This window comes from Podarcis liolepis, assembly GCF_965112155.1.
Source record: "Podarcis liolepis genome assembly, chromosome: 16".
In the NCBI taxonomy this organism is placed as follows: Eukaryota; Metazoa; Chordata; class Lepidosauria; order Squamata; family Lacertidae; genus Podarcis; species Podarcis liolepis.
In genome coordinates this window covers 11,882,997-11,897,783 of record NC_139567.1, presented here as the reverse complement: position 1 = coordinate 11,897,783, position 14,787 = coordinate 11,882,997, and the positions used below count along the sequence as shown (strand labels likewise).

At 44.6% G+C, this 14,787-nt stretch overlaps 1 protein-coding gene and 1 long non-coding RNA gene across 2 annotated transcripts in view; both read right to left on the bottom strand.

Moving 5' to 3' along the window:
* Window positions 1–13,315, bottom strand: part of HEPACAM (hepatic and glial cell adhesion molecule) — a 38,371-nt gene extending 25,056 nt beyond the window's left edge. Inside the window, exon 1 of the mRNA XM_083480651.1 lies at window positions 12,754–13,315. Within this exon, the coding sequence (XP_083336777.1) occupies window positions 12,754–12,841 (88 nt within the window). The 5' untranslated portion in view covers window positions 12,842–13,315. The remainder of the gene's footprint in view (window positions 1–12,753) is intronic.
* The window catches only part of LOC310695854, a 255,022-nt gene that overhangs the window by 28,298 nt on the left and 211,937 nt on the right, over window positions 1–14,787 (bottom strand). The window lies entirely within an intron of this gene.

Sequence of the window (14,787 nt, the reverse complement as noted above, 5' to 3'; positions counted from 1 at the left end):
GCGTGGTGTCAAATCACATACCAGTAAATTCAGGTTGCACAACTAGAGCTGATTAGGCATCATGCAACAAACCCACTTCCTCAAAATATCAGACTTTTTTGAGATACGGAAAGTGAAGGGGACATGTAATAGAAAATGCATCAGTCACAGCAGCTGCCCAAAGGCGCCAGATGCTGGTGCGAATCCTGCTTCGACCCCTTACGATGGTGATGAGGGAAGAATTGTCTGGGTGGTCTTGCCTCACACAGCAGGTGGGTTCGACTAGATGTTCCTTTTGGGGAACTCTTCCACTGCTTGGATACTGAGAAGAGAATCCGATGTATTATTTCCTTTAAACCGAGGGAGTGAGGGAATAAGTGTTGGCAAAGTGTTTAGGATGACTGTTTTGGAAGGCTGGCTTCTTCTTTCAGTACATTTTGTATCCTGAGCCTAGTAACTCCCTGCAGGAAGAGGGGAGGTGGGGGCAGGCTGGTCTCCTAGGCACCAGCTCTCGCTTATGGGGGGCAGAAATGAGACTGCCAGGAGCCGAGGACAAAGCTTGCGGTTGTTGGGCTTTAGTTCCTTCCTGGCCCAAATTTAAAAGCCTGCAGTGTAAGGAAGATCAGCATTTGTGATTCACTAGGCTGCATCAAGGACCTGGCAAATGTAATAATCAGCAGCTGGACAAAGGCAGCGGAGACAGCTGAGTCTCCCAGACCCCCGATAGCGGCACTTATGCCTGGCACAGCCTGAGCAAACCCCAGAAGAGACCTTCATTATGGCCTTCTCCTTAGAAACGCACCTGATTTGCTTTGCTTTTTTCTTTTATCCCCCATTCTCAGCAAGGGAGGCAATTGTACGAGTTCAAAGCACTTTGGGACTCTCGGGGCCACTTAAAGCTCCGTCTCGGACCCTCAAGTTGATATCGCGCTTCGGATGTGGTGCCAGAGGGGAGTGAGGGGGCAAAAAGCCCTCTGGACAAGGAGGGATAGAGGATCAATTCTGGTTTCTTTTCCTTTCTCATGTTGCCCACCTTAAATTCAGCGCTCCACATTGCCACGTCACTCTGTGATTTTCTTTTTAAGCCCTCCTGAAAATTTGCCAGGGTTTCAACGCACATTTCTCCTAATGCACTCGTTTTTGTAGGCAGTTTTGCCTAGCCTTGCCATGCCCAGGGGTGCCAAGTTGAATAAAATATGGGGGGGGGAGCCCCACCCCACATAATCGATCACATGATGCAGTGCATGCACACAATTTGAATGGCAATGCCTGAATTCAGTGGTGAGGATCCACCCTCCAGGTTGATACCTGATGAAGAACTCTGTGAGGAGGAAGGGGAGGACCCACCCTACCTAGGGTCCCTTACATCCTTGGCAAGGAAGTGTAATAATACTAATACTAATACTAATACTACTACTACTAATAATAATAATAATAATAATAATAATAATAATAATAATAATAATTTATTGATACCCCGCCCATCTGGCTGGGTTTCCCCAGCCACTCTGGGTGGCTTCCAACCGAATATTAAAATACAAAAACCAATAATAATAATAATAATAATAATAATAATAATAATAATAATAATTTATTTATACCCCGCCCATCTGGCTGGGTTTCCCCAGCCACTCTGGGTGGCTTCCAACAGAATATTAAAATATAATAGTCCATGAAACATTAAAAGCTTCCCTAAACAAGGCTGCCTTCAGATGTCTTCTAAAAGTCTGGTAGTTGTTTTTCTCTTTGACATCTAGTAGGAGGGTGTTCCACAGGGCAGATGCCACTACCGAGAAGGCCCTCTGCCTGGTTCCCTGTAACTTGGCTTCTTGCAGTGAGGGAACTGCCAGAAGGCCCTCGGCACTAGACCTCAGTGTCCGGGCAGAATGATGGGGGTGGTGACGCTCCCTCAGGTATACTGGACTGAGGCTGTTTAAGGCTTTAAAGGTCAGCACCAACACTTTGAATTGTGCTCGGAAACGTACTGGGAGCCAGTGTAGATCTTTCAAGATCGGCGTTATATGGTTTCGGCGGCCGCTCCCAGTCATCAGTCCAGCTGCCGTATTCTGGATTAGTTGTAGTTTCTGGGTCACCTTCAAAGGTAGCCCCACATAGAGCACATTGCAGTAGTCCAAGCAGGAGATAACTAGAGCATGCAACACTCTGGCGAGACAGTCTACAGGCCGGTAGGTTCTCAGCCTGCATACCAGATGGAGCTGGTAGACAGCTGCCCTGGACACAGAATTAACTTGCACCTCCATGGACAGCTGTGAATCCAAAATGACTCCCAGGCTGCACACCTGGTCCTTCAGGGGCACAGTTACCCCATTCAGGACCAGAGAGTCCTCCACACCCGCCCGCCTCCTGTCCCCCCAAAACAGTACTTCTGTCTTGTCAGGATTCAGTCTCAATCTGTTAGCCACCATGTATCAGTATGTTCACAGAACAGCAGCTGGATAAACTACCCAGATACAGTATTAACAACCTACAAATGCCTAGGTGAACTAATGAGTCTTTGGCAAACATAGAAAGCACATCGGTGTTGGTGCTTGCCTTATTTTGGAAAAGGCAGTTCCATATGCTGGACACCACAAGGGAAAGGCCCTCATCTTGCTTGTTGTGAGCAGGTGGCAGCACAACTTCTGGGGCCTCATCCAAGGATCTTGGCATCCAGAAGGAGGAGTTCCTTCAGGTATTGAAAACTAACTAACTAACAAAATCAGTAGGACTTACTCCCCAAAAACTAATGTTTATAAAATAATTTTTTACCAAAAAATATATTCTATTTTTATTTTTACAAAAATGCATATATTAAGGGGAAAGTGTGCATAACCTTCAATATGTAAGTGGAAATAACACACAAAATGCATTATAGCATGACAAATTGCTTGCAAAAAATCTAAACATTAGTCAACTGCACACAAAACAGTGTTTATTCGGAGAAACGTGTACTAAAAAGCTGCGGAATCTTCGGGAGAATTTTTTTAAAAATTCAAAAATTGCTGAAGACATGTGGAGAACTGAATTAAGAACTGAGAAAAATAATCTGTAAAGACATGTAGGCACTCTGAAAGCAAATCAGAATGAATGCTCAGACTCATACAAGTGCCCTATAAGCAAAGACTGGGCATAATCTAGCCCATGGGTAGGCAAACTAAGGCCCGGGGGCCAGATCCAGCCCAATCACCTTCTAAATCCGGACAGTGGAGGCTCCGGGAATCAGTGTGTTTTTACATGAGTAGAATGTGTCCTTTTATTTAAAATGCATCTCTGGGTTATTTGTGGAGCCTGCCTGGTGTTTTTACATGAGTAGAATGTGTCCTTTTATTTAAAATGCATCTCTGGGTTATTTGTGGGACATAGGAATTCGTTCATTATTATTTTTTCAAAATATAGTCCGCCCCGCCCACAAAGTCTGAGGGACACTAGACCGGCCCCCTGCTGAAAAAGTTTGCTGACCCCTCAATTCTAGCCACTGAGTAAGCTTTGTGCAAGCAAATTAGGATGAACGCTTTAAACAGTGTCCCTCCAAAGTTGATTTTGCATTGGGAGGAAACCTCCCGTGAGTATCCATCATGCTATTTCTCCAGTTATGAGTGCATTTTAAAGTCCCAGATATATCAACCTCTGGGTGCCTTTGTAGGCATCAGGCAAGCTTTCCAAGAAAGAGAGTTCTGTAAGGTAGGGTTGCAACCACTAAAAAGTCTCTCTGCAGTCACCACCTAAGGTGTATTAAGATTGACTTGTTTTGCTGTATTCCTTTTCTTGCCTGGACTTAATGACTGTCAATCATCATGAAACACCCTGGAAGCCATCTGGCTGAAGGCCAGAATTTGTTTTCCAGGCTGATTAAATAATTGCACCAGAAGCACAGCCCCACAGTTCTTAAAATGCATGTGCAGTCAAATTGGAGTCTTGCCTTATCATTTCCCAGCCTTAACTCTTCCACCAAATGCCCTCCATAAATATAATCCATGAGCTGCAAATTAGATGATGGTAAATGTCTGTTTTCCAAATCTGTGTGCAATGAACTGCCACCCCAGTGGATGAATGGCTCTATTCAGCAAGGAGGCATTCCATTGCATATGTCTTTGCCGCGGGTCCAAGGGTTCTTAATACTGAGTGGCAGCCATAACGCATCCAGCCGCACCTATTCATGACTTCATGGGAACGAACAAGCAAGGCTAGCACCTTGAATAGCAAATGGCCAGGCGTTACCTAGGTAACAATAAGCTCTGGAAGGCGGAACATGTCATAAACTGGTTTTGGAAAACAGCATATAGCAGAGCTTAGAAAAGGGAAATGATTGACTGATTGACAAGTCCTGAAACAAAGGCATCCATCTGCAGTTATCAAACAAGTTTGAAAGGAGTATTGAAGTGGGGACTATTGAGCGTGAGTTGAAATCTGCAATATGTTTGCGAATCAAATTAGAAAAAATAAGTTGCAATTATGAATTGATTCACACTGGGTTGAATGGCATGACTTAGCCTATTACGATTTAACATTTATATAGCACCTAAAAGTTCTAAGTGGGACACGGGTGGTGCTGTGGATTAAACCACAGAGCCTAGGACTTGCCGATCAGAAAGTTGGTGGTTCGAATCCCCGCAACGGGGTGAGCTCCCATTGCTCGGTTCCTGCTCCTACCAACCTAGCAGTTTGAAAGCACATCAAAGTGCAAGTAGATAAATAGGCCTTCCCTCAGGCAGGAAGGTAAACGGCGTTTCCGTGCGCTGCTCTGGTTCACCAGAAGCGGCTTAGTCATGCACATGACCCGGAAGCTATATGCTGGCTCCCTTGGCTAATAAAGCGAGATGAACGCCGCAACCCCACGACCCCACAACTGGACCTAATAGTCAGGGGTCCCTTTACCTTTTACCTTTAAAAGTTCTAAGTACTGCACATATTTAAAAGCTATGATAGTCTCTGTCTGCCAGCTTGCAATATGATAGGCAAGAGAGGGAGGGATGAAATGAGGAGAGAAGGGGAAAGCAAATATTAGAGAAGCTGGTCCTTCAGCAGCTAATGAATGGGGTCAAGTTGGTCTCCTCTGTGTCCTGACGATCTTCCTGCAAAGTAGGGGGTGCAATGTCTCAGTGTCCTGCCTGGTGGCAGAGGTCAGGTTACACCTCCCTTTGATTCTAGAAGAAAAAGGATTCCTGACAACTAGGGAACCAGCACAGTAGACAGAGTTCAACCAGATTATTTTATTATGGGAAAGAGGGTGGTTTTTTAAAGAGAGGGGATTAAAATGGTATGTACTCTATGCCAGCTGGGACTGATGGGAATTGGAGTTCAACAAGATTTGTAAGGTTGAAGGTTCGTCACTCATTTCAGATTGCCCAAGGCCAAACAATGGGTAATGGTATTATTCAGGTGTGTGTGTTTTCAGGGGGAACTCACAGGAACTCAGTTCCAGCACCTCTCTGGTGGGTGCCACTGCCATTCTAAGAGGATGAGGGAGGTGTTCATAGTGAGTTCTGGTACCTCTAGAAAAATAGGACTGGTAGGACTTGAACCCACATCTCCCAGTCTCAAGTCAAACTTGCTAGTCCCTGCATGGATAAAAGTAATAGCAGAACCAGCTCTCAGATGCTGTTTGGTATGCACAGGAAGCGCTGCGAAGGAATAATAATAATAATAATAATAATAATAATAATTAATATTATTATTATTATTACCCAGCCCATCTGGCTGGGTTTCCCCAGCCACTCTGGGCGGCTTCTAATGAAAGATTAAAAATACATTAAAACATCAATCATTAAAAACTTCCCTAAACAGGGCTGCTTGAGCTATTGCTGAGCTATTGATGTATTGCATTTGGTATTAATGTATTGCATAGGCTGCCTGACATACTACAAAATTCCTGCACAAATCGCACTATGGTGTAAAAACGAACACAGTACCAGCTTTCAGATCAGCATGTATATGATGACTGCATTTTAAACTGCATACATGCTAGCAAACTGCCTCGCCCATGTTGCAACACCACAGGGCATGTAAATGGACACACCATCACAATGTGATGGTCATGTTGCAATCAACCTGCAGATTTCTCAACTGTTCTGTACAGAAGCACCATCTGCTTAGGGATTCTGAACTATGTAACACGGCCCCCTGAGTAAGTGTGCATTTAGAGCCACTTTCAGATCAAAGCAGGCATGAAAGTCTTGCGTGCTCTAGAGAAACACTTCTTCATTCAGCTTTGTCCAGCTTCAAAGCCAGGGACACAGTGTTCCAAGTATGCTTGCAGCACAACTGATGAAGGTCGGGGGGGGGGATGCATACAGTCTTAAGCAGCGAGGGGGGAAATAGCACAAGTGTTACACAGTTCTAAGAGGAGCACCTTCAAAGGTAAATTAAATGAGTGGGTGGAAAATGGGGACATATCCCAGGCTCTGAGCAATATGTGGATTTCATCATACTCTCTCTGTTTCCCTGGATAATATATTCCCTTATAATATATTTATTATAAGGCCACAATTGTAGCACTCAATCTCATCTTACTGGTATAATGAGGAACTATGGTGGGAGCCAGGATGACAGGGGTAGTGAATTAATTCCCCAACTCCCCATGGGCCACCTTTGACAGGTGGGCAGACCTACACACCTGACATTGTTCAAAAGGGCTTTCTGTAACTGCCAATATGCTGTAACTGGTACAACAAGGTGTTTTGAATCCTGTTTCCATGTGCACCTTGAATCCAAGGAAAGAATAGCTTTGAAGGTGATCAGTGCTGATTAAAAACCCCTGCAGCCATCACTGCTGCAGGCGACCCAAGTAGGGCTTGTTGACAGGTGGTATCAGCGAGCCTCGCTAGCAAAGGAACAATTAGGAGCTCATTTGAAGCTGCCAGTGGGTCCTTTATAGCCACTTCCTTATCTGTTCCACACCTGACATCATATATGATGTCCGTCATGTGGCAGGTGGCCGTGGTATGAGGGAAATGGCCTTGTTGGGCCAAACCGGGGCTTCTGCTGGGGGGGGGTGGTCCCCACTTATATGGCAGGCTTCCTCAACCTCGCCCCCCCCCCGATGTTTTGAGACTACAATTCCCATCATCCCTGACCACCAGTCCTGCTAGCTAGGGATCATGGGAGTTGTAGGCCAAAAGCATCTGGAGGGCCGAGGTTGAGGAAGCCTGTTCTATGGTTTATAGAAGAGGGAGGTGTTTTTGGCACTGAAGGCCAAAGCCCAAATTGTGGAGTGGAGGGAAAATAAATCTGATTTTGGCATGCATCATCTGCATGAGGGAATTCTCCTTCATCCAACCATAGAATCATAGAATTGTAGAGTTGGAAGAGACCACAAGGGCCATCGAGTCCAACCCCCTGCCAAGCTGGAAACACCATCAGAGCACTCCTGACATATGGTTGTCAAGCCTCTGCTTAAAGACCTCCAAAGTAGGAGACTCCACCACACTCCTTGGCAGCAAATTCCACTGTCGAACAGCTCTTACTGTCAGGAAGTTCTTCCTAATGTTTAGGTGGAATCTTCGTTCTTGTAGTTTGGATCCATTGCTCCGTGTCCGCTTCTCTGGAGCAGCAGAAAACAACCTTTCTCCCTCCTCTATGTGACATCCTTTTATATATTTGAACATGACTATCATATCACCCCTCTACCTCCTCTTCTCCAGGCTAAACATGCCCAGCTCCCTTAGCCGTTCCTCATAAGGCATCGTTTCCAGACCTTTGACCATTTTGGTTGCCCTCCTCTGGACACATTCCAGTTTGTCAGTGTCCTTCTTGAACTGTGGTGCCCAGAACTGGACACAGTACTCCAGGTGAGGTCTGACCAGAGCAGAATACAGTGGCACTATTACTTCCCTTGATCTAGATGCTATACTCCTATTGATGCAGCCCAGAATTGCATTGGCTGGTAAATGCTGGCAAAATGCTCCCAGAGCAAGGTATGCCCTCACTGCCCAGGGCACGCCTTATTCGGGAGCAGTTTCCAGAGGTTTGACCAGCAGTTTCAGTGGAACCTCTGATTTAGCAGTGATTTCAATGGAACCCACTTCTGAGCAAGGCACCCTCTCCCCAGTTGATGGGTTGTGAGAGGACACCTTGCTCCAAGCAAAGGAGCACCTGAGTGCTCACTTTAAGCTTCCATTTGTTGCTTTGAAGCCATGGCCATACCCATCCCTATACCTGTGGGACAGGTGGGCATGGTTTGAAGAGAACTGCCTCTCCGGCACAGTTTGGCCCATGGGTCAGAGGTTCTCCACTTCTGGCTCATAGTCTGAAAATGGTCCAACAGACTGATTTGATGCAAGTTGGACCAGGTAACCCTTGGGGTCCCTTCCAACCGTACAAAATTCTATGGAACTTGGCTTTGTAAAAGAGCTAGGTTTGAGCACGCTCAATGCCGAATTTGGATAGAATGGAAAGGAAAGTATATTTGAATGAGTTAAATGTGTGATAGGTGACTTCTGAAAGTTGACAGATGATGTGTGTTTTTCTTTCATAGTCTTCACTAGGGTAGTTTTTTAGGAAATATCTTTGTTTATATTGCATATTTTAGGAAGCTGTTTGTTGTGTTAGCTCAAGAGGGGCATCTAATATGTGCCATTGCTCAAGTGTTGTGTAACATGTTTGTAGCCAGTGTTAGCTAGTGGGATTTCAAATGGATGTAGGATGGAAAAATCAGTGGGGCTATGGTAAGAATAAAAAAGGACCTTATCGGATGAGGCGATGAGAGGGATATGAAAATGATCACAAATCAGACCTAAGTTTTAAAGGGTTTACAGTCCTGGTAGGCCAAGATGTTTAGAAGTTATGTGTGAAAGGAGATGGTGGGAAATAAATCACAGGAGATTATTAAAAATCATTTGATTGGCATGAGGGAGGGGGAACTAATTTCTGATGGGCAGCTTTTGAATACACAAGAGAGACTTTGCTGAGGGGATGGGGAAAGGATATTTATGGGGCTTGAAATACATAGTAGCTTCATTTGTATAGACTCTATATATCTATTCCAGTGAACAGACAAATCTGGGACTTAGGTCCACACCTCTACCACTAAGAGACATCCACCTCCAAGCGGGTAGTGAAACTGGGACTAATCACAGGTTATCAATATTGCCTGCATAACACATCTGTTATCACCCTTAACTGTTGCAGTGCCTTAACATTTTGAGTGAATATGGAAAGCCCTTAAAAGAACAAGTTAAACCACAAGGGTTTTGTAAAATGAATACATTACCATTTCTATCACTCCAATTACCATATTTTTCGCTCTATAAGACGCACCCGACCATAAGATACACCTACTTTTAGAGGAGGAAAACAGGAAAAAAAATATTCTGAATCTGTGCAGCGGCTCTCCAGCAAAGCGGGAGGAGAAATGGAAGGGGCTCCGTTTCTCCTCCCGCTTCGCTGAAGGGGCGCTGCACAGCTCTCCCTCTCTGCATAGTGCCTCTCCAGCGAAGTGAAGTCAGAACAGCAAGAGGGATCGCTGCGCAGCAAAAGCAGCGATCCCTCTTGCTGTTCTGGCTTCTGGGATAACCGTGATAGCTGCACAGCCTGCATTCGCTCCATAAGACGCACACACATTCCCCTTACTTTTTAGGAGTGAAAAAGTGTGTCTTATAGAGTGAAAAATATGGTATATTAAGACATAGGTTCATAACAACATTTTGTGGGGAAAGCAGATATTTGTAAAGAAGATAAGATGGGGAAAGCCATGTTGCATGGGAGGTTTCAAGCTACGTCACTGCAAACTCCGGTGCACATTCATTTGGAAGGAAGTTGCACTGTGTCCAATGAGCATTCCTGCCCAGGCTGCCTATAGCTACAAGATTAAATGCATTTACTAGGTCAGGTATGGATGGGAAACCTGTGGCCCTCCAGATATTGTGGGACTCCGACTCTCTTCAGTCCCATCCAGAATGGCCAAAGATCATGTATTATGGGATTTGTAGTCCAACAACATCTGGAGGGCCATAGGTTGCTCATCCCTGTTGGAGAGTGAATCCTGCTGAATATACCACAATTTGCTGCTGAGTAGAATTGCAGTGGTGGTTTTGTAGGTGGTTGTTGTTTGTTGTTTTACATAACTGCAAAATGAGTCATTCCCTACCTCTTAAGTGACATATGCTTCTGGTATCACAGATCTGGTTGTTGTTGTTTTTGCTTTGTTTCAAGTCACTTTCTCTCTCTGTTTTTTGCACTCAAGCCATGCTAGCTGAAGAATTACAAAGTTCTATGTATAATAGGAACATTGATCCAGTAACAAAACAAGAAGGCTAGTGTTTCACCAGTCACAAAACATACAATTAGACAATCTGTGTGAGAATTAGGGACAAAATTCAAAACCCATCAGCACCTCATACACGCATTTAGATCTGGCTCCCATTCAAGCAGATACAGTAGTACCTCTGGTTACATACTTAATTCGTTCTGGAGGTCCGTTCTTAACCTGAAACTGTTCTTAACCTGAGGTACCACTTTAGCTAATGAGGCCTCCAGCTGCCGCCACACCACTGGAGCACGATTTCTGTTCTCACCCTGAAGCAAAGTTCTTAACCCGAGGTACTATTTCTGGGTTAGCAGAGTCTGTAACCTGAAGCGTCTGTAACCTGAAGCATATGCAACCCGAGGTACCACTGTATAATAGGAGGATACAGTCCACACGAAGTATGCATTAACCAATGGTCTAGTACAAGAGCCCATGGCACAAGCAGCAGTGAAAACAATAGGACAGCTTCCTAAATCATAATCATGGCAATGGCAACCTGAGAGGAACCTCCCTAACTCTACTGGAGGTGTGCAATAGATTTTATGTAGTCGTTTAGGGATGTGTGATACCTATCTACATGTAAGCTTCATATACATTCAAGTTCTGAGCACATCACTTGGAAGAAACAAGGCTTCATTCAGTTCCATATAGCTGAAATGTGTATTTCAACCACTGCACAACAGGAAGGCATGCAGGCACCCCATCACTTAACAGTGTGAACAGGACATATTACATTCTGGGCGTAAGCTAGCAAGAGGTCACAACTAACAATATAATATACATGCTGAGTCAGAAGCAGATCTAAAGGAGTTCAATAACCCTTACACTCATGTACAATGGTATAGGATTGCAGCTGAAGTCACAGTGGAATAAATGGAAACTAAGGTTCCAATTCTGTGTGCCCCTTAAAGGTAAAGGTAAAGGGACCCCTGACCATTAGGTCCAGTCGTGGCCGACTCTGGGGTTGCGGCGCTCATCTCGCTTTATTGGATGAGGGAGCCGGCAGACAGCTTCCGGGTCATGTGGCCAGCATGACTAAGCCGCTTCTGGCGAACCAGAGCAGCGCACGAAACGCCGTTTACCTTCCCGCCGGAGCGGTACCTATTTATCTACTTGCACTTTGACGTGCTTTCGAACTGCTAGGTTGGCAGGAGCAGGGACTGAGCAATGGGAGCTCACCCCGTCGCGGGGATTCGAACCGCCGACCTTCTGATCGGCAAGTCCTAGGCTCTGTGGTTTAACCCACAGCGCCACCCGTGTCCCTTACTTGAATGTAAACATGCATAGGCTTGCATTGTTACGACAGTAACACAGCTAAGTCCCACTCCATGGTTTTCAATGGCAACAACATCAGAACTAACTTAATGAAATGGTCAAAAGATTCCTGCATTGCAGGGGTTTGGACTAAAGGACCCTAATGGTTCCTTCCAACTCTCCAATTCTATGATATCAGAACTAACTTATTGAAATAGGCCCCGTATGTTTAGGATCAGGCTAATGGAAATTAACACATTATCAAGGCATTTATTTACTGATTGAGAGGTTGTAAAACAATTGACACATATTTCCTTCCAATAACCTCAAAAGGCAAGTCAGTTATTTCCCCTAAATTGCAGATATGGGGGAGAGGAGTAAAACTGAGCGAATCACCTGCTGAGTTCATAGCAGTGCTGAATTTCGAACTGAGGACTTCCTAGTTTGTAGCTACAGTCTCTTTGTCACTACGGCAAGATCCACACCATACTTTTAAAGTATGCACATTTAAAATACATGACTTCCTTCAAAGAATGCTGGAATTGTAGCTGGCTAAGGGTACTGGGAATTGTTGCTCGGTAGGGGGGAAAGTACAGTTCCCAAGATTATTTGGAAGTCATGTGCCTGAAATATGCATTTAAATGTACGGCATGGATCCTCCATACATCACACCAGTTCTGCTGGTTTTGTTGTTGTTGTTTTTACATAAATGGAAGTTAAATAAGGTCCACAGCATATCTGGAAAAACATTTCTAAAAAACCACAAAGACACAATTTGCTTTCTGAGCCCACACAATATATTTAGCCTAAGCTAAAATTGAGGATGGAGAGTTCAAAGAATAGGCTCTCTATGACATTTTGTCTGAGCATTACAGTATTTTTCAGAGAAGAACTGTTCTCTCTGCCACAAACATGCCACAGCAAAGTTATTGTTGTTGTTTAAAAAAATAAAAGTCATCCAATTCAGAGGGCACATGGTTCAAAGTGCTGCCCCAGTTTTAGAGATGCACAGTTCAGTAATCTCCTCTGTAAAGAATGCTTTGATGAAGTCTTTTCTCACGACACTGAAATGCAAGGGAAGAAATAGTTCCCCCAGTGCCAGAGACCCTGTTATGTGAGGCAACAAAAAGGTGTTCAGGGCTGTCACTTGACTGACTCTCACCTCTGTGCCTGGGCATTCAGCACCTCTGAACCAAACCCTCATCCCCTCACAAGAGCATCCGCCAAACCGCACAGCCCTTTCCCCCCAAAGGCTTTCAAGAGTGCTGCTCTCCTACCTGTGTAGTTGATTATAAGAAGGAAAGCTACGTGCACAAAACCCGACACGCTGAGAACTCTGGACAAGACTTCTCTTTCTCTCTTCATTTTGGGTTTGGTTTTAGGTCCTTCTCGCACACAATTAGCATGATTTGTCCACTCTGGGCACGTCCCTTAGTACCGCTTGGAGTTGTTCTGCCACCACTGAACTCTGCCAAGTCCTCTTTCAATAGACAGAGCCTCTGTGTGTTGTTGTGGGGTGTTGGTTTCCCCCTCCCTCTCTCCCCCTTTTCTTCTCTTTTGGTCAGACCTGATGTTTTCCAGTTTCGTGAGCCTTACATCCTCGGTTTCAAGGGATTAGCTGACCATGCATTAAAAAACAACAACACATGACCAATATTCCCAAACTTGAGAAGATAATATCGCAGCAAAAGCCTGATTTGTTTTTCAGAGTTTCTTGGAACAAGGAGGTGGCTCAGAATTCCAGATCACTGTCTGCAGCCTCACTCCCACAGTTCCTAGGGAGCCTGACACATGCCACGCTGTACCCACAACTCTCTGAAATGCACGTTCTGGCAGGCGACAGAGGGGAATGCTGGGAGCCATTTGCATGCCCTGGCCTTGAAAAGGTACTCTGTGAGATTGTGCTCCTTGTGGCAGCAGTTCTATGTAGCTTCCTGGGCTTTGGCTATTAGCTGGCAAATCTGCCCCAAGGAGTCGCATCAGTTGGCAGGTTAGAGGGAGGATTTCTGGAGAAGCTGTGACATTTGCAGGCAGGATGGCTTCCCAACAATGGATCCAGCAAAGGCTTGTTAGACCAATAGTATTTGCCCTCTTCAAATTAGGAAGCCACTCTTAGTTCAAAAACACTGATTTTTCATTTATTGGTAAGACATACATTCCACCTTTCAACAATGATCTTCATGGTGGCTTAGATTGTAATAAAACACACATGCCAAAAATACAAAAACATCGCATACCCCAAACTGAAACCCACACAGCCTAGCAACCCTTAACCCTGGCCAATGGATGTATTTATTCTGAAGATTTCTACTCCACCTTTCAGTCAAATGATTTGCAAGAGGATGAGCCATAGTACAATGATAGAGCACAAGGCTGTCAGAAAATTATACCAGAAACAAAAATGGGAGCAGAAATCCCCACAATCTGCATGTTCGTCCAACATACCAGGAACAGAAATCAGACAAGTGAATACGAGTTGTGTTTGCTAGTGTTGCTGTTTTAGTCTGCAAAGTTATTTTCTGCATTTTTTTTTAAAAAAAAAACATTTCTCTTCTACTGAAATGCATTGCAATGAATTAGGTAACTGATTACATAAGTTTCAGCCATAGAGTATAGCGATAGGTTTTAGCAGAAACCAAACTGCAGGGGAACAGAAACAATACGGAATGTGACCATGTTAAGCTTTCCATGGTTACTGAGTCAAAACTCTACTTTGAGCTTCAGCATTGGCTCTGCTGTCCTCCCTACACCCTCCTAACTAGGACAGCATTCCAGGCTTGAAGTCCCAATTAGTCTCCTTTTGTCATCCCAAATCTTCTGAACAAGGCTGTGTACACATTCCCCTTTACTCAGTATCCTGTGCTAGCTTGTTAAGGGGTGCACACACAGTCTTAGCCACAATCTATACCTACACAATGTTGGTCACAATGTGTCTATCCTATCATTTATTATGAAATACTGTACTGTGCCCCCTCCCTTCCAGACCACACTCGATCCAAACTGAGAAAAATACCAACCTAGCTGTGTTTTAAGCTGGTAATGTGTACAGAGCCTCAGACACAGTCACCAGGCACAGCCAATAGCAGAAATTAACTAAACACTCTTATTCCAGCTCTGTTGTCGTTGATAAATTCATTATATACTGTCAAGTGGAACATGCCAATTGTTCCAAAAAGGCTGATTAAAGTAAGAAGCAGTGGTCCCCGAAATGCTCATTTGAGCCTGTTTATTGTCTGTGTCTTCCAAATGCTAGCAATTAAAACCCTTTGCTTTGAATCTATCCACAGGGCCAGGGAATTGGGAGGCTGGTG